This window comes from Euphorbia lathyris, chromosome 4, assembly GCF_963576675.1.
Source record: "Euphorbia lathyris chromosome 4, ddEupLath1.1, whole genome shotgun sequence".
Lineage (NCBI taxonomy): Eukaryota > Viridiplantae > Streptophyta > Magnoliopsida > Malpighiales > Euphorbiaceae > Euphorbia > Euphorbia lathyris.
The window spans coordinates 12,881,799-12,901,740 of NC_088913.1; the positions used below are offsets into that span (position 1 = coordinate 12,881,799).

At 34.7% G+C, this 19,942-nt stretch overlaps 2 protein-coding genes across 3 annotated transcripts; one reads left to right on the forward strand and one right to left on the reverse strand.

Moving 5' to 3' along the window:
- Positions 1-3,104: 3,104 nt before the first annotated feature.
- LOC136226593 (TIP41-like protein) lies at positions 3,105-13,937 on the reverse strand. 2 transcript variants are annotated; one of them, XM_066015168.1, is made up of 9 exons: positions 13,720-13,937; positions 13,155-13,340; positions 11,719-11,803; positions 11,169-11,279; positions 11,001-11,060; positions 10,859-10,900; positions 10,396-10,524; positions 7,712-7,811; positions 3,105-3,580 (listed from the first exon to the last, which is right to left on the reverse strand). In XM_066015168.1, the coding sequence occupies exons 1-9, from the start codon at positions 13,857-13,859 to the stop codon at positions 3,573-3,575; spliced, it is 861 nt and encodes a 286-aa protein (XP_065871240.1). In that variant the 5' UTR covers positions 13,860-13,937; the 3' UTR covers positions 3,105-3,572. The 2 variants fall into 2 exon arrangements, with proteins under 2 accessions (XP_065871240.1, XP_065871239.1); XM_066015167.1 differs by lacking the exon at positions 3,105-3,580 and having other exon boundaries at positions 7,472-7,811.
- LOC136226594 (zinc finger protein 4-like) lies at positions 3,592-4,769 on the forward strand. Its single transcript, XM_066015170.1, has one exon. It carries the CDS (start codon positions 3,618-3,620, stop codon positions 4,197-4,199), a length of 582 nt encoding a protein of 193 aa, XP_065871242.1. The 5' UTR covers positions 3,592-3,617; the 3' UTR covers positions 4,200-4,769.
- Positions 13,938-19,942: the final 6,005 nt, after the last annotated feature.

The following is a 19,942-nucleotide window of genomic DNA, read 5'->3' on the forward strand; positions in this document are numbered from 1 at the left end:
AAATGATATATATATTATTAATTATATATAAAATTTGTCGTACCCCCGCCATACCCGTATCTCATATTTTTTAGAAATGTCGTTTGCTGCACCCATATGCGTATCCGTATCGGTGCTTCATAGGAAGTGATCGAAATGAAAGTTAATTGACATTATTTGAGAATTTATAAAATGTAAATAAAAATTAAAAGTTAAACTTTATTTGGTAGTTTGAATATTAAGGGGAAGGAAAGTTGAAATTCATTCTACTCAGACAAAAAAAAAAAAGAAAGAGTAGAATTTGAAGGTTAAAGGAATTAAAAGCTTAACTTTCAATTAACCCTCCGTTGAAGGTTAAAGGAATTACCAACTTAACTTTCATTAACCTTCCTTTCTTCTCTAACAAAAATCTCAAACAAGGTTTAATGTGATATTTTACATTCCATCACCTCATTTTCCTCCATTAATAACTTCATCCCAAACAAGAATTAAGCTAAGATAGCAGGTAGATATTAACTCATTTCTTCTAACATAATTACCCGTTGTTATTAAATTTGGGTAAATTGCAGCCATGATCACAAAAGTTTAAAATCAGCTTAAAAATGATACGGAATTTCATTTTATTTCAATAAAGTCATTAAACTTTGTTTTTTATTTCAATGGAGTTATTCAAATAAATTCAGGAAAAAAAAGCCATTGAAATAGTGGTGTGATAACCACGATGAAAATAACTCATTTACTTATAATATGACACAACGGTAAAAAAAAATGAAATTGTATATTATTTAGTTGTCGCAAACAAATTCAAACAGTTGAATTAAGTAAATAATAAGTATAAATTTTATTTTATTTTACTGTCATATGACTTCCATGTCATAAGTAAAAATCAATTATTTCCAACATAACTGTCATGTCACTATTTAACTTATTTGATCTGTCTGAAATAGTCAGAATGATTTTATTGAAATAAAAATGAAAGTTCAATAATTTTATTAAAACAAAATAAAATTCAATGACTTTTTTGAAAATTGACCTAATTTATAATTCAATGACCTTTTTGAAAATTGACCCAATTTATTTTACTGATCACAATCCTAACCAAACACTATATCTACTGTTTGGAGTACAAACAACAAAAAGAGTTATAAAAATTAGAACTAAACAAACACGTAAACTAGGGATTTTCAGATATAAAAATTAGAACTAAACAAACACGTAAACTAGGGATTTTCAGATAAATTTCTAGGTAATTGCATCGATAGTCACCGAGGGTTGCGGTTTATTTCAAAAACGTCTATCAATTTTATTTTCTTTTAATAAAATCATTAGATTTTCCTTTTTATTTCACCAATCATTTTGACCAATTCAAGCAGAAAAGTTACTGAAATGTGACATGACAGTCACGTCGAAAAAGACTTTTACATATAACATGATTGTCACATGTGTACCACGTAGCAACAAAAAAAAAAAAAAACACATGCCTCAGTTTCAAGCAGTGTACTAAGTAAATAGAAAAATGTTATTTCAAAAAAAAGTCAATCATTTTCAACGTGGTTGCCGCGTTACTCTTCCGATGACGTTTTCTCTCTGAATTGGCTTTAAATGTCTTTACTAAAATAAAAAGAAAAATTAAATGACTTTATTGAAATAAAATGAAATTCAGTGACATTTTTAAAACAAACCCAAAACTTTATTGACCATCAGTACAATTTACCCGTACAGTTCTGGAGATTTCCCCAACTTAGAACCGAGCATAAATCTTAGAAATTCTTGAACCGAACCAAATACCCGACTAAAAATATCAACTTTACTTCAAGATTAAATTGAATTGTACCATTGACTTTCATTGAACTTCTAAACAATTTCAAATCCTCGGATTAAACCAAACCGCTTTCACCCTTAGCTATACATACTAGCTATCAAAGCTGCATAAAGCCACTTCTATATCAATTTGACCTTCAAAGTAGACACCTGACAGTAAATTAGTACATCAAGTCGAAAAGAGATCAACTTAGCCATCAACTCTTATTTATTGTGAATCTCATCCAATTTTACAGTAAAAAAAGATCTCGTTGATATTATATTCACTTCGAGTGTTAAATTGATGTTATGTTTCTCCTTTCAAATTTAAAGTTAGGGTTGCAAATGAGCTGAACCACTCGCTCGACCGTGTTCGACTTGATTTATAAACAAGTCGTGCTTCAGTATGGCAAAACTCAGTCTCAAAGCTCGCGAACAGACTCAATTATAGGTTCATAAACAAGCTCATGAACAAGTTTGATTATAATGTTTATAAACACATTCATGAACAAGCTTGTTTCGATTATTTTTTTAATAATAATATTTCTATAAAGGGGGAAATGTAAAACAATGTATATTTGTGTAAAATTTAGTTTGTTAGGTTTCAAAACCACGTAAATTTGTGTTAAAAAAATTCCAAATTAACATAATTATTGAGTTGTTCGCGAGCAAAGTTCATGAATAGAATTAAAGAGCAGCTCACGAACAAGATATTGAGCTCGAGCTCGTAAATTTTAACGAGCCAAACTTGAGCAGCGAAAAGCTCAGCTAGGCTCGATTGCAACCCTATTCGACGTCTTCTTCTGTTTTTTTTTTGGGTCAGAGGATCTAATTAATTCGAGGTCTATGAGGACCTCTTTTCCAATATTACTTAGAATCGAACTCGAAATCTAGTTTAAGAGACTAAAGATTCTATGAGAACTAGTTTAAGAGACTAGAGACTCTAATTGCTAAATCCACACATGGAAGCTCCATAAAGGCATCAATCCAAGTACGTGTATCTCTTCTATGTGGCTATGGATCTATCAATCACCTAATAAAGCTCAGTAACTAAAAGACAGCACACCAAGATAAAGAAAAAGAAAAAGAAAAAGAAAAAGAAAGAAGATATTGATATGTTTACTTGAAGATAAAAAGCACTCTTGGTATTTTGACCTTTGTTGCATTTTCAAATCTTGGGGGATCTAATCTTTAGTTACTCCAAAAAGAAAACTATGTAAAGTTGGTTTGATTTGAAGAAAGAGAATGCTAGTGGGGAATCCTAAGAAGCTTGACGAAGGCAACAGTTAACATGACATAAACATTGTCACTTGGACCACTAAGCATCATTCAAGTGGGTTCACTATATTGAAATTATAGTATAATTTATAAAAATAAACATTGCAGTTTCATGTATTTGCAAAGATAGTCTCGTAGTTTAAAAGTTTGCTACGCTAGTCTGAGGTTTCCTCTATCTATAAGGACAACTTTTTCACTAAAATCATCCAATTTTGTCAAAATGGTTTCAAATTCCTCTTGTTGACTAACAGTTTCTAGTGAAAAAGTCTCATCTTTGCAAGTTTAGAAAACCTCAGACTTGTATTTGTAAACTTTTAAACTGCAGGGACGTGTTTGCAAATGTGCGAAACTAAAAGCTTTATTTTTGCACTTACGCTTTAAAAATATCCAATCCAATCCAACTTTCTTCACAAATGTGATACCTTTCTCCATTTATTTCTCACTTACTTTGATCCAAGCTTTTCAAAAGTCTCTCCCAACTAATCCACCTTTTCTGCACTCATAATTCATCTTCCTCAACACTCTGCAGAAAAGGAAGCAGTTCTGATATTTGGAGAAAAATGATTTTCAAGGAAGAGGAATTCAATGAAATAACAACAAACAAACAACACCAAGATGAATTAGAAACCAGCAACAATGAAGCAGATGAAAGCAGCAATCCAGAAGAGTGGTTGAGTTTGAGCCTAGGTGGGAACGGGAATTCAATCTTAACAGCAGGAGATACCGATATCCGGTCAGGACCTACTTCTAGCAAGATTTTCTCCTGCAACTTTTGCAGGAGGAAGTTCTATAGTTCGCAAGCGCTCGGGGGTCATCAAAATGCTCACAAAAGAGAGAGAGGTGCTGCCAGAAGATATCAATCTCGGAGGATGATGACGACAGCAATGAGTTTTCCTATGAATGCTCCAATGAACAGATCATTAGCAGTCCAACCTCATGCACTTGTGCACAAGCCGAGTAGGGATGGAACTACCGTTTCACCAAGGTTTCACCAAGCTAATTCAGGGTTCGGAATGGCTTGTGTGCCCTTCACTCTTGCGGACGCAATGGATATGATGTGGCCAGGTAGCTTTCGGTTAGACCATAGACTACCGGAGCATCCATCAGAAACACGCAACCTTGACTTAAACCTTCGACTCTAGACCATCCCGACTTTTCTAGTTCAGAAGTTCTTATCATGTTACTTCTACTGTAACAGTTCAGAACTCCAACACTCTACTGCAGAAACTAGCATAGAAAGGGAAACTACCCCACTTGAAAAGTTCGAAGTACAGAATGGTCTTCCTCATTAAAGTAACATGAAGAATGATCTTCTGTTTATGCTTCAGCACACAAAACATATAAAAGAAAATGCTCCGGTTATTCGTTCGTCCTGAAAAATAAATTTCCATGCCCTTATCTATATTATAGCCAAGCTGTACAGGTTTTTGTATCCGAATTATGAATCACAAAGTTCTACTTCATGTCTGTTTTGACATTGATAGCAACTGTTTTCCAGAAACTATTTTACATTTCAATTCCTGTATCATGTTATTTACAAACATGAGCAACAAACCGCAGATTCTCTATGCATAAGAAGTTCAATCATCATAAGGCATAAACCATGAGTTATGAAGGCTCAAATTGTTATCAGGTCTTCAGAAGTTCAATCATCAGAAGGCTCAAATTATAAGTTATGATGTCAAATTGTTATCAGGTTTAGGGGTGTCAAAATGGATTGTTGTGCTATATGATCTGTATATTCTATATGATTATCTATATATTCTATATGATTACATATGATATAAATGCAACAATAATAATAATTGTGTCAAACGGGTCGTGTCAGGTAAGTTGTCTCTGTAAATCGTGTTGTCATGTCAGAAATTGACAGTGTTAAGGTCTTCAGAAGTTCAATCACTATAAGGCTTAAATAAATGGATGTTTCATGACTCACTAACTAATGCAGTACCTTCTATTTTAAAATTTCAAATTTTCGCTACACTAACCAGATATTTTCTAAATGTCATGAAATATCTAAAAACTTCAACAAATTTCAAGCAATTAGCTGTCCCTATAATGAGCAGAGTTTTGACCCTGTGCTATGACATCGCCAAGGGAATTTGACAGCTGAAAGAAAGAATAAAAATCTCAGCTAATAGATTGTCGATTACAACCTACTTGACAAATTGGTAAATAATGAATCATTTTAAAGTTAATTATATCAGGAGTCACATCGAGGGTTGTCAATTTCTGGCACGATAACACGATCAACAAAAACAATCTGATTGACATAACCTGTTTGACATCATCATCGTTTTTGTGTCATTTATAAACATATATACTCACGTGGAATATATTGATTACGTAATACGATAATAACACATTTTGATACTCCTATTATTAATAAACCCAACTCCCCTTCTTTCATCCCCAACTCAAAACATGTCATTTATGGCCCATCCATCCATCCATCTTCTTGGCTCATATCTACCTTGAATCAAGTTCTCTAATATTTTAGATTCGATATTTCTTCATTCATCAATGTGAATGTGTTTAATCTATACAATGCTCTAAGCATCTCGAATCTTTCTCCTAGTTCACCTTTGAGGTCCATATTCTTGCATTAAGATAGTTGAGAGACATCATGAGCATCCTTCCTGGCCCTCTCATACTAAGGGAAGGTCATGTCAATGCTCTAACGTTCAAATCGGATATGGACCAAACTGTCTCACGACACTCTGGACCCAGCTTGTGTACCACTTTAATGGGCGAACAACCCAACCCTTGGAACATACTTACTACAGCCCAGGTAGTGAATAGTTGACATTGAGGAATATCTAGAAAGACATTTAGAGAATGGTCTGATTCTATCTCTATTCGTAAGATCCCAAAGACTCATTCTTTCGTTTAGTTGTTGAATCTTTATTTGATTGATAATATGTGGTGCCAGGAGGGTCTCTTAACGCCTTCTTCTTTCTTCTTATCAAAGTTATTTCAAAAAGACTTGCCATAATAAGGCAGGAGAGATCAAGCACACACTTGGAAAGCATAGTATAACAAAGGAATTGTATGTTGCCTTTGGAAAGGATGAATCGCTCCCGAAAAAGGAATCTATTGATTCTCTCCCAATTGGTTGGAGTGTACGTGCAATGATTCACTTCACCGACAAAGTCTCCGCTTCAAGTCCAGAATGGCCTAGCTGCGCCAAAGAAAAGAATAGAATAAGCATTTGACTTCTTCATGCATGTTCCATTTGGCTTGGTGGGGTATAGCCCAGCTGGTAGAGCTCCGCTCTTGCAATTGGATCATTGCGATTACAGTTTGGATGTCTAATTGTCCAGGGAATAATGATAGTATCTTGTACCCGAACTGGTGGCTCACTTTTTCTAAATAAAGGGGAAGAGGACCGAAACATGCCACTGAAAGATTGAGACAAAGATGGGCTGTCAAAGACATAGAGGAGGTAAGATAAACAGTTGGTCAGATCTAGTATAGATCGTACATGACCCAGATAAAAGGAAATGATCCATCACTATTATTCAGCAACTCCAAATGTGCACAGTTGACCTACCTAATTTTAATCTAATTGAATAAATAACTATATGCCTCACTAGTCCTTGTCTTCCCATTGAACATTCTGTCCTCCAAGCACTAAAACCTTATCATATGTTACAGTTGATGCAACCTCAAAAAGCATTATAGGTTCCCTAAAATAATTCCAACCTTTATCCTAAAGAGTCTTTTTCAACCCTTTCCTTCCAAGAGGTTTCACTTGTGCTTTTTCACATACTGACTACTGTGAGTGGTTTCCAAGTTCTAACTCAAAGCTACTTTTGCTCAAATCGTTATCCAAAAGTTATTTATACGTGCTTGTTTGTCCAAGTGCTATCATGCATATGCTCTTTCTTCTTGGGCCTGATGCATCTGTTATTGTTGCTTTTTGTAATTGGCCCAAAACTTCAACAGCTAAACTTTCAAAAGCTCCAAATAACCCCCTTTTCTTGTACAATTGTATTCAATAACCTTTATTTCTCAATAGAATTTGTTAGATGCAGAAAATGAGAGACGCACTCCGCCACGTGTCAAAGTGCTCGTCACGTGTCAAATAGACAAATAGGTTAGGAACTTTTGGAGAGTTCAGGGTGCAGTTGAAGTTTTGGAGTTATTGAATGCAATTGGACAAGAACACGGGTTATTGAATGCAATTGGACAAGAATAGGGGGTTATTGAATGCAATTGGACAAGAATAGGGGGTTATTGAATGAAATTGAGCAAGAATAGGGGGTTATTGAATGAAATTGGACAAGAATAGAGGTTATTTGGAACTTTTGAAAGTTCAGGGGCAGTTGAAGTTTTGGGCCAAGTACATGGAGTAATAGATGTATTAAGCCTTCATTTTGCTTCTATGTTTCCGCCAATTTCATTAAAATGATGAAATAATTATAAGAAGTGAAATAGAAGATTATGCAATGATATCATGGCTTACAACACTTCTGTTTGTTATACTCTTCAAAAATAAACTCATCCAAATACTTCACTAATTTAAACAAGTATTGAGAAAAGAAAAATGGAAAAGCATTTTGCAAATACAATCCACATGATAGAATGTGATTTCTCCATGACAAATAACATAAATCTTTTGCATGAAGAATATTACAGGCTCACGAATTACCACAGATTTTAAGCTTTTGGGTCTTTTGCGAGATGATAGGCAGCCTCTGGCTGATACTGCTTGGATCACTATATGCAGCAGAATCAGAAGGATACCCTTTCTGCACCATAATAATGAAACATCAATTCATGAAGGCCCTAATAACAATATTTAGAAACCAAAACTGTCAACAATAACTCGTCACATCATTGGGCAAGTAAGACAGTGCAAGTAGATACATGTATCTAATTGAAGTGCCAAGTACCAAAATGAATCAGCAAGCAAAACCACTATATATTGTCAAAGGAACATTGATAATGCAAAGAATGGGTAAATTACACCTAGGACCACTCGACTTTTCCCTTATTAACTTGATGGGGCACTCAACTTCAAAACCGGACATGAAAGTCACTCAACTTTGCTTTTACTAGCATAAAAAAGTCCCTTATGAAAGTTAAGGACCTCAAAATGACCGTTAGACGACCTCAAAATGGAAAAGTCCAAGAACTAAAGTTGTTTAGAACCACACATTTCACATGGAACCCAGTTTGCAATTTTATAAAATACCATTTTCGGAGATTTCTCTCTAAACAACCGTTTTTTCTCTCCTAACCAAACAACACCAAAATGACCTCAAAACCAAATAGTTCAAGAATTAAAGTTGCTTAAGAATATCATTTCCATCAGTTCTATAATGGAGAGTTACTTGCTATTGGAGTGTTCAAAAGTTAAGGGACTTTTATGTTAGTAAATGGCAAAGTTGAGTGACTTTCATTTTTGAAGTTGAGTGGCCAGGGCAAAGTTGTCATGGGTGTAATTTACCCTGTAAAGAATGATGTTAGCCTATTTTCCAAAAAGTCTAAAGCCTATTTTCCAAAAGTCTACATACACACACACAGAAGACAAAAGGTATCATGAAGATTATATTTGCCCATCTGTTCACAGTTCCACTATAGAACCACAAAGAGCCCTCAGCATGGAGTGCGTTCACATGTAGTAGCCATAACTCAATAGGATAAGCATACCCAACATATTAAAATCCTAGGCAGTACAATGGAGATTCTGTTTTTTATTTCTTGAATTGAGTAACAACGTGAACGATGAATTATCAATGATGCATCACTTGTTTTAAACAGCACAACATTTACATCCTAAGTTTCTTGGATCCGGGTAAAATTCACCCATGACCATTAAAGTTTGGGGTGTGTTTCACAAAGGTCACTAAACTTCATTTTCTTTCAATTTGTCATGGAACCAATTGAACCATAAACTTAAGCTGATAGTTAAGTCCCAAGAATAGCTTTTATATTAATCTCTAACACACCCCGGCTTGAAGCGTGTATAATACAGGCCCATCCAACCATGTGTTTGAAATTTCACCAACCAATGGGGTTGTCTGGATTCGAACCCACGACCACTTGGTCAAGGAGGCTCTGATACCATGTCATGAAACCAATTGAACCAAAAGTTTAAGCTGGTAGTTAAGGCCCAAGAATAGCTTTATATTAATCTCTTAACACAATAAATCTTTGAACTTCACATTTGATTTCAATAATATCTTTTCCGCCAATTTATGTGCAAAATTTCACTGGAAAGTTGACATGGCATAGAAGATAATTGACTATATGTTGGACATGTCTGACTTTGATGGTTGACGTGGCAGAAAGGTGGCAACCACGTATGTGCCACTTGAAACATCCTAAGCCACAAAAAAGAAAATCACATCCTTGTCCGACATAATAATTGGCATATAGTCAACTGTCTTTTATCCACATCAACATTCCAATGAGTTTTTATTCATTAATTGGCCGGAATGACTGAAATTTAACCATTTTACTGAAATTTTCGGGACTAAGGCTTTGTTGTTGTTATTGAAAGAAAATGAAGTTCAATGATCTGTAACAGACCCCAAACTTTAGTGTTGCACTTTGTGCAATTTACCCTTGGATTCAGCTGATCTTACACTAGAAATATGCGAGTCAAAGAAACAAACAATCTATTGTGGGTGACGAAGGCAAGAATAGTTCTAAAACTGTTAACACACTCCACCCACATATATATGGGCCGGCAAGAATCAAAGAATATATAGGCACACAATCCCACCATGTGCTGAAACTAGAAACAAACAATCTATTGTGGGTGACGAAGGCAAGAATAGTTCTAAAACTGTTAACACACTCCACCCACATATATATGGGCCGGCAAGAATCAAAGAATATATAGGCACACAATCCCACCATGTGCTGAAACTTTCATTATCATATGGTCAGGCAAGACTCAAACTATATACCTTGGAGCTTGGTAGCCTTTGCTATCACATTATAGAACCATTCTACCTAAAATTTCAAGCTTGTAGCTTGCCAAAATCTCTAGCTTCTCCACAATCTGTTTTTTTTTTCTTTCTTATTTCACCCTTTTATTTCTTTCTCTTACCTTTTCCCCTCGAGAGACCCAGTTTGTATCAAATGTAGATATTGTACATACTAAGTGCAGACTACAAAAAGATGGTTCCATGACCGAAAAAAAGTAATATATGTTTGACTCCAAAAAGAATAGAAAAGCAGCAGAGCATTTAGCAGACCTGGATGTATGAAAGGTAAAATGACTACTCATCCATCAAATAGGCATAAATATGCATGCAGTGCAAGCACATGATTGTGAACATAATCATTTTAAAATTGTGGAGAGAGAAAGAGAGAGATTACAGCAGAAATAGATTGAAATGTGGTTTCTCTCCAGCAGCTTTCTCGAAGAATGATAGGGTTACCACTATCACTGAAAACACAATGCATGCGAGTGTCCCTCAATCTCATCAAGACTCCATCAACTCTAAGCTGTGACCATAACCAGAAAAGAGAACAAAAAGAAGATAATACAATTAAAGGTATTTGCAGATGAAAATTGATGAAATCAGTCAAACAAGGGAAAAAGTGAATGATGTCATTCTAAGTGCCCTGTTGACTACATTCCTTTTCTAAAGGTGGCAAGAAATTGGCTATATCTTAGTAAAAGATATTAATATTTTAGCACCCAAAGCAGGTGAACGTGAATCATTCTTCCATGTACCAACATGAGAGGTGAATAGAGGGACAGATAGAGAATTTTGCATCATTAGTTGTATTATATAGAAATGGATTTACACTTCCAGGATCAGATCAAAATACTCACCCAGAAACGCAAGAGAAGAAACCAACAACTTGGCATGACTCTCTGCAAAACCAGAATGTTAAGTCTTCATTCTAAGGAAGCTCCACTTTTAATTTTTTCAAGTAAAGTGCATCTAGAAAACAACCATTTTATAGGTACTTACCACTTTCACAGTTAAAAGGGACACTCCATTATCAGCTAACTCATCTTCATACAAGACTACCTGCATTTTAAAACAGACTATTATCATTATGGCAGGCAAACAACCAATAACAAAATATATATGTGGAACTTTGCTATGTCCGATTTTAGTATAATACGATTTGACTACCTCATCATAGAAAAGAATGGGCTCTTTTGATGCCAGCGCTACCACGTCAATTTGCTCCTTGCAATCCTCCCAACAAAGTGAGCTTGTTTCTGAGATTTCACTGCTTCCATTCTGATTACAACACCAAGGATAGCACCATCACTAGCTAAGTTGATAAAGGTAACACTATTGAAAATTTCAGATCCCAAACTCTAAATTTAACCACTTCTCCTTGCTCCATAGATAAAGAAACATCACATCAAAAATACAAACTTTGAAAAATTCTAGCTGTTGCACCAAACGATGATGATGCAATGCAAGCAAAAAAGATAGTGGCAGCTAGACTGACAGAAAGACAGAAAGAAAGCAAAGGCACCTTAAAACAATGACAAGGATGAATCTTTTGTGAATTTTAAAAAAGAAGTTAAAAGGAAAAAGATATAGCAAACTTCTGAAGAATGGAGAGGACAATATTCCCCATATACTAAGTCCTCAGAAGCAGGGGCTTCAAAAACTAGCATTTTTCTGCTTCATGGATCTGTTTTTCATATAGATTAAGAAAAATACATACCTTCTCCAGCTCAATGGTTTCACTTCCACGATAAGGTGTTGTGAATGTATAGTCATAATCTAGTATCACCTGCTCAGATGGTTTGCTGCAAATTCACAGCAGTTGCTATGTGAGGCAAGAGATATATCTTTTCAGTCTGTAAATTCTGCTATATCAATTAAAGAAAAAAGGAAAGAGTAAAAAAAAGAGAATGAAAGACATTCAGAGGAAAAAAAAGAATTGCAAAGGCTCAAGTTGCACATGTGAAATGATGCACCCATTTATTACAATTATCTTATGTCCGACAGCATAAATTTAAATGCCAGCCATTGAAATGATGCAGCAAGTTCTTACAATCCCACCATCAGACCATGAAAAGACAAGAGGAAAAAGTGATTAAAGCAAGGTCCAGATCATTCTGTCAATGGCATATAACAGTTTCACTTACCAATGAGCTCACATTGAAGAGCGAGTTGCTCCCAACCTTGATTATTATTAACATATGTAAATGACTCATCAATTTATCAAGAACTTGACGTGTAACAGCTGGGAATTCAGAGCTGCTTATATCACAATTATTATGTTGGCTTGGCTTAAGCCCTACAAGTTGATATTACTACTGCCTTAGAATTTGGTATGACTCAAAGGTAAAACAATGGTTAAATAAATTGGGAATTCAAGGCTTTAACAAGTTTAAAATCAAATCAGAAGTCTTGTTCAGAGACTGTAGATGCAATCACATTTTACAAAGAAAAAGACAACAGAAGCCACTGCTACAGAAAGGTCCAACTGAATAAGTAATATTTGATGACATTATTTTCCACCTCTTTCTCTACGAGTTACTTAAGCTCTTGGCAATCATATTCACATCTCATATGTAGGAAAATAACCAACAATATATAATTTAACAGTAAAGACTTGTGTTGCAATGCTGAATGTTTTTATGAACTGTAACAGCTTTCTCTCTTTCCTTCTCCTCCACATCCACTCACCTCATTTGTTTTATTCATTTATTTTCAACATGTAACTAAAACAGTCCCAGCAGTGGAGCACACATGCCTATGGACAAAAACCCAAGATATTGCACAAATAAAAGTCAAAAGTACTCAGGCAGAGAAGAATGCACAACATGATAATGGTAGAGCTTCGATCTGCATCTTTTGTTCGATTGAGGACAGAATGTTGTTCCTGCTTTCTACTAGCTACTACAAAGGTACTTCCACAAAAGTCACTTCAAATGCTATACAATTTGATTGGTGGGTTATAGTAAACTAATTATCAGTAGTTTTAGTAGCTTTTTCTATTTGATGCTACTACCTCCAAGTAATAACCACCTTTTCCCTGAATGAATTTTCTTTTCCCACCAGACAAAGAAATAATTACAGTGATAGACTACAGTATGAAGTCAATTTATGAACACAGGACTGTATAAAGGATAAGAGAGAGCCCTAAATTACCTTCTGAATTTCCATTGAGCTGCAGCAGGAACTTCAACTGGTGGCAAGGCTTCCTGCTTCCAGCCCGTAAGAGCATCAAATGCATTAAAATGAATTTTGGTGCCACTTTTTATGTGTTTAAGAACTAAAGAACTGTCCCCAAAAACCATCTCCGGCAAGTGAGATGTCTGAAGATTTTGCTCCCACCTGAAAACATAATTGCAGAATTCTGAAATGAGTTTCTCACGTTTGATCATGGAAAACTTAATTATCACTACTCATTATCAGTTAGTGATCTTCTAAACTTCAAGTTATATATGGAATTGGAAATGCAACTTGATTTCAGACCAATAACCTAACATCGTAGACCTCACCTTACTTCGGAAAAACATACACAAAATTTCGCAAGAATTGATATGAGAAAATCAAGTTAAGTCCGTAATTTCAGTATCCTTGACCAAATAACACGTCAACATCCACTAAATTTACATCAACTACACTATAAACAAGCCAAACTTTCTAAAGCTACTGCAACGTTTGATAACTTCTGCCTACAATCAAATAGAGAAGCAAATAGAGAGATTACTCTTGAAGAGTGGAAGACTTAAGAATGGTGCCCTTGTGAGAAGCGATTTCCCAGCCATGGATACGCAGTCCATGGCGATCGTCGTTCAGTAGCTCGGCGCCGGCGGCCTTGAGGTCATTCTCATCTACTTCCAGTGCCATCGTCGTCAGCTTTTCTGTTCTGAAATTACCGATTAGCCCGGTTCCCGGTTTTTTATATTCTTTTGTCTCTACCTTTTTCTTCGGGTTTCCGATATTTATATTTTTATATATATGAAAAGCTTTCGTTTCTTTTACGATTTCTTACTTTTTATTGTTTGGTAAATAAAAAAAAATATATATATATATAAAAGTAAGAGAGAATTATTTTTATTTCATAAAGGACAGGTTATTTTTTAAGGATAGAAAAATGTTTTTATTTTCTATTGTCGGGATTAATCAATAATTAATTTAAATAAATAAATTTATGGATAATCTTCTAAAGCTCGAAATTTGTTTATGTTGGTTCCAATGGAAAAACAAATCTTAATTGTGTATTAAGATCACGAATTACTTGATTCAAAAAAAAATCATGAATTAACTACACTGAAACATATTAGGAGGAGAGACAATGATCCACGAATTAAAAATATGAAATCGAAATTGAGAGGGAGAGGGAGAGGCAACGACAACGAGAGAAGAGGGGGATTGAGCTTGCTAATTCACTTTAATTAGGTCTCATATCTCCAATAAGCTGGATTTTATTTTGGTTAAGGCGAAATTAATTACCAAGGCGTTTCATATAGAACAGAGGTACTGTGATCGACCTATTAGAGAGGTGTTGGTTAGGTGGGATCCCCCGAATGCAGGATGGGTTAAATTTAATAATGATGGTGCAAGCAAGGGGAACTCGTGCTCGCTTCAGCTGGAGGGATCCTACGTGATGAGTATGGTCAGTGGTTAGAAGGTGTGGCGGTGAATCTTGGTTTTTGCACTGCAGTACTGGCAGAACTATAGGGTTTGTATTTTGGCCTCAAGTACGCATGAGTTAGGCATTACCGCAAGGTAGTATTCGAAATGGACTCTTTGGTAGTAATTCAACTTATTAGTCATGAGGTGGTTCAACGTCATCGTTTTTCTTGGCTTATTATGGCATGTCGTGATTTATATGACAGAGATTAGGAGGTGCGGCTCGTTCATATCCTACGGGAAGGGAACGGGGCAGCTGATTGGATGGCAAACTACGCAGGGAGTTTGAGTTTAGGTCTTCATGAGTGTGATGCGCATTCTGCAGGCATCTAGGACATTCTTTTTTCTGATTTTTGTGGTCTGGGCTTCCCAGAATGACCCGTCTTTAAGGGTCAATCTGTTTTTGGTGTTTCCTCGGACTTATTTTGTACTTCTCTTAATTGCAACATCAATTATATTTAATTCTTTAACTTTCTAGTTTTAAGACCATTTAAATCGTTTTAGTTAGAAATGAGGAAATGGTTGTTTTCGAAAATCGTGAGTTGGAAAATTGAAGACGTGGTTCAATATGAAATGTGGTTTTAAACAACTTTAATTCCAAGACTTTTTCACTTTAAGATCGTTCACTTTCATATGAGACTTTTATGTTAGCAAATGGCAACATTGAGTGTAGTGTGGGCTCTAGAGGAATCTGGTCTAGACGTTCGCCTAAGGCCTCCTAATTAGGAGAGCCTCCAATCCCAAAACTTATTCAATTATAATACTATTGAGATTTCAATTGTTAAAAGAATATGATTAGAGCAGTACCAGAATAAATTGTAAAAACATTTTTGATGCACCTCTGGAGTTTATGGCAGGCTAGAAATACCCGTCTTTGGCAGTATGAGATTCGCACAACAGATCAAATAGTGGCTCAAGCTTGCACAGTACTTAATGATTGGTCAGAAGCAAATGCCTTGAGGAATCAGACTGGTACGGGAGAACAGCGGATCGGGAATACAGTAGCAGGAAATATTTCATCTGCCGGTTGCACGGCTTGGCACCCGCCATCGGAAGGATTTCTCTCGTGTTGTGTTGATGTCGCATGCTTTAACGCTGATGGTCGTGCAGGGATGGGAGTAGCAGTACGAGATGCAAATGGGCAGTTTGTAATGGGGAGATGTGCGGGTTTGTTATGTTGTCCGACAACACGAGAATGTGAGGCCGAAGCTCTATTACATGTTCTGCAATGGCTAAAAGCTGATGGAATAAGGAATGTGGTTTTCAAATATGATGCTAAACAAGTGATTGACGCAATAAATTCTAGTTATGTTGATGATTCTGAATTTGGGGATAGAATTATTCAAATACGATCGATTCTAACATCAAATGACTCTTACCCAGTCAAATGGATACGACGGCAAGCGAATGGGATGATACATGTGTTGGCACAGTTTTCTCGTTTATCCACTTGCCCTTCTTTTTTTTTAATTTATTACCGAGTTATGTTTCTAATTCATTATTACAATTTTGTCATGATTTGGCTCATTAATTCATTGTTTTTTTTTTTCAAAAAAAAAAATATACTTATAAATAATTATTAGGGAAAAGTATAAAAATAAACCTTGTGGTTAGACCTATTTTCGAACAACACCCATGTGGTTTAAAAGTTTGCAAAGTGGTATCATGTACTTCATTCCGTTAGCAAACACATACCAAATTGACTAACGGTGTTAAAAGTCAAAGGGAAAAGAGTTAATTTGGTCCTTATATTTATTTATTTTTATAAATTGACCTCCTTATTATCTAATTATCACAAACAAACTCAAAAATAAAAAATCAAAATCAAATGTACCATCTTCTTCATCTCTCTTTAATTTCTTTTTTTTTTTATTCTTTCTCTCTCCTCTCTCATAATTTCTCTCTCTAAAATAAAGCTACCACCATCACACATATATATATATTTATATATGTTGGTGAGATCCAGCGTGACAATGGCTTAAGTTGTGACAAGAAGCTTATTGTGTGACATAACAAAACTACGTAGTTTTGATGATAATTAAAAAGGGCAAGGTGGCAAATTGGTAAATAAAATGAAAGAGATGATAGAGAAATTTTTTTTATTTCTTTTCTTTAAAATACATTTTTCCGACATCTCTAACATCGTTTTTCGAAAAATTTTATACTATTAGACTCGTCTAAATTATACGGTCATTTTAAGATCCCTGAAGCTCAACTAAAAAAATTTCCGGTGAACGGAATCTGAGTGGGCGTTTTCCGGCGAGAAAAAAAGTGCCCAGAAAATTCTCAAAAAATTCCAGAAAATGTAAAACATTATTCTAAGAAACTTTAATTCTTGGGTCAAAATAGGATTTCTTACGGTTTAGTCCCAATAAAACTTTTTCCTTAATTTTATCCATTTTACATGCTTCAACAATTTGTTGGGACTATACCGTAAGAAATCCCGTTTCGACCCAAGAATTAAAGTTTCTTAGAATAATGTTTTACATTTTTTGAAATTTTTTGAGAATTTTCTGGGCACTTTGTTTCTCGCCAGAAAACGCCCACCCGGATTCCGGTCACCGGAATTTTTTTACTTGAGCTTCAAGGATCTTAAAATGACCGTCTAATTTAGACGAGTCTAATAGTATAAAAATTTTCGAAAAACAAGGTTAGAAATATCGGAAAAATGTATTTTAAAGAAAAGAAATAAAACATTTTTCTGTTGGAACAATGCAAGTATTATATTGGAACAAATAGTACACTGATTTGGAACAAATGGTACACTGATTTGGAACAATGTAAGTAGGATAAAAAAACGTGCCCAGAAAATTATCAAAAAATTCGAAAACATGTAAAACATCATTTTAAGAAACTTTGATTCTTGGCTCAAAGCGAAATTCTTTACAGTTTTGACCCAATAAATTGTTGAAGCATGTAAAATGGAAAAAATTAAGGAACAAGTTTTATTGGGACTAAACCGTAAGAAATTATGCTTCGACCCAAGAATTAAAGTTTCTTAGAATAATGTTTTACATTTTTTGAAATTTTTTTAGAATTTTCTAAGCAATTTTTGTTTCTTGCCAGAAAAAGCTCACTCGGATTCCGTTCACCGGAATTTTTTTTACTTGAGCTTCAGGGATCTTAAAATGACTGTCTAATTTAGACGAGTCTAATAGTATATAATTTTTCGAAAAACGAGGTTAGAAATGTTAGAAAAATGTATTTTAAAGAAAAGAAATAAAACAATTTTCTGTTGGAACAATATGAGTATTATGTTGGAACAAATGTACATTGATTTTGAACAACGTAAGTAGGATAAAAAATGTGTCCAAAAAATTATAAAAAAATTCCAAAACATGTAAAACATTATTTTAAGAAACTTTAATTCTTGGCTCAAAGCGAGATTTCTTACAGTTTTTACCCAACAAATTGTTGAAGCATGTAAAATAGATAAAATTAAGGAAAAAGTTTTATTGAAACTAAACCGTAAGAAATCTCGTTTCGACCCAAGAATTAAAGTTTCTTAGAATAATATTTTACATGTTCTGGAATTTTTTGAGAATTTTATGGACACTTTTTTTCTTGCCAGAAAACGCCCACCCGGATTCCGTTCACCGGATTTTTTTTTTCTTGAGCTTCATGGATCTTAAAATGACCGTTTAATTAAGACGAGTCCAACGGTATAAATTTTTTTGAAAAACAAGGTTGGAAAAGTCGGGAAAATGCATTTTAAAGAAAAAAAATAAAACAATTTTTTCTTTCCTTTTATTTACAAATTTGCCACCTCCTTTTGGTTAATTATAAAATTGATCATTGTCACACAATAAGGCTTGTCACACCATAAAAGATGTGTCACACCTGATCTCTCTATATATATATATATATATATATGATCAAGTTGTGATTGATAAGCATGGCCATGGAATTAAGAATTTCCCAACGAATACCAGAATAGCCCTGCATAAGTGTATTGGTTCTCACCAGCATAGCAGCTTTGGAATATCTAGTGGGAAGAAACTCTTTTCCGATGATACCAGCATTGAGGAAACGAATAAGCTCAGCCTGAAAGTCAGCAGTTTTATGAGTTCGCCGATGAGATGTAGCACCAAAACCAGTGGTAACACCGTAAGTAAGTATCGGTTCCTCTAGAAATGTTGAGAGAAACCAAATCAGTGCTCTTTGCAACACGATCACGAGCAGTAGCTTGGTCGAGATGAAGCTTGACTTGACTCCTCCGAGAAATGGCAGTGACCTGGGCAACAGTGAGATTGGTGCCATTGATTTGAACAGTTTGAGAATGATCAAATTTTGAAATCATTCTAAAAACCTCATCAAAATGAGCACATTGCATAGGTTCAGCAGCCTTCTTCCAGCTGTTACCTGGGTTTGAAAGAAAAGAATGATAAAGTTTTTTGGTTTGGGTGGAGTGATTGAAGACAGTGGAAACAGTATCAGTAAGTGTTGCCATTGAAATTAAGGGCATAAATGAAATGAAAGAAGGGTGGTGAGGAGACGAGTGGGAAGAAGAGTGTATTTATATAATAGGGAGAGGAAGGGTCCGAGTAGAAATTAAGGGATGTGTGGTGAATTAATATGCAAAGAAAGACATGTATATATATATATATATATATGATCAAAATTTATATATAGAAATTTGAAAGTCTTAATGGATATAGCTTTATTTTAGAGAGAGAAAAAAGAAAAAAAAAAGAAATTAAAGAGAGATGGAGAAGATGGTATATTTGATTTTTATTTTTTATTTTGGGGTTTGTTTGTGATAATTAGATAATAAGGGGGTCAATTTATAAAAATAAATAAATATAAGGACCAAATTAACTCTTTTTCTTTTGACTTTTAACACCGTTAGTCAATTTGGTATGTGTTTGCTAACGGAATGAAGTACATGACACCACTTTGCAAACTTTTAAACCACATGGGTGTTGTTCGAAAATGGGTCTAACCACAAGGTTTATTTCTGTACTTTTCCCTAATTATTATTATGTCTTTGGATTTAAAACATATTTCTTTTCAGTTAAATTGCTATATAATCCTCTTTGAATGTGTGACTAAAAAACCTCTAATTGCTAATTGTGCAATCTACAAATTTTGAGTTTGTAAACTTTTAAACCATATGGATTCATTCGCAAATCGGGCAAACATCTAGATTTTCTTTACTTAATCCTTTAATTTATCTCTATGAGAACTTATATTATTTCCATTTCCAACATGGAATTTCATTCATCCACTGTGTCACATTTGGCTTTTTCACGTGAGATTTAACATATCTTTATATACTTCAGGAGTAGATACTACAA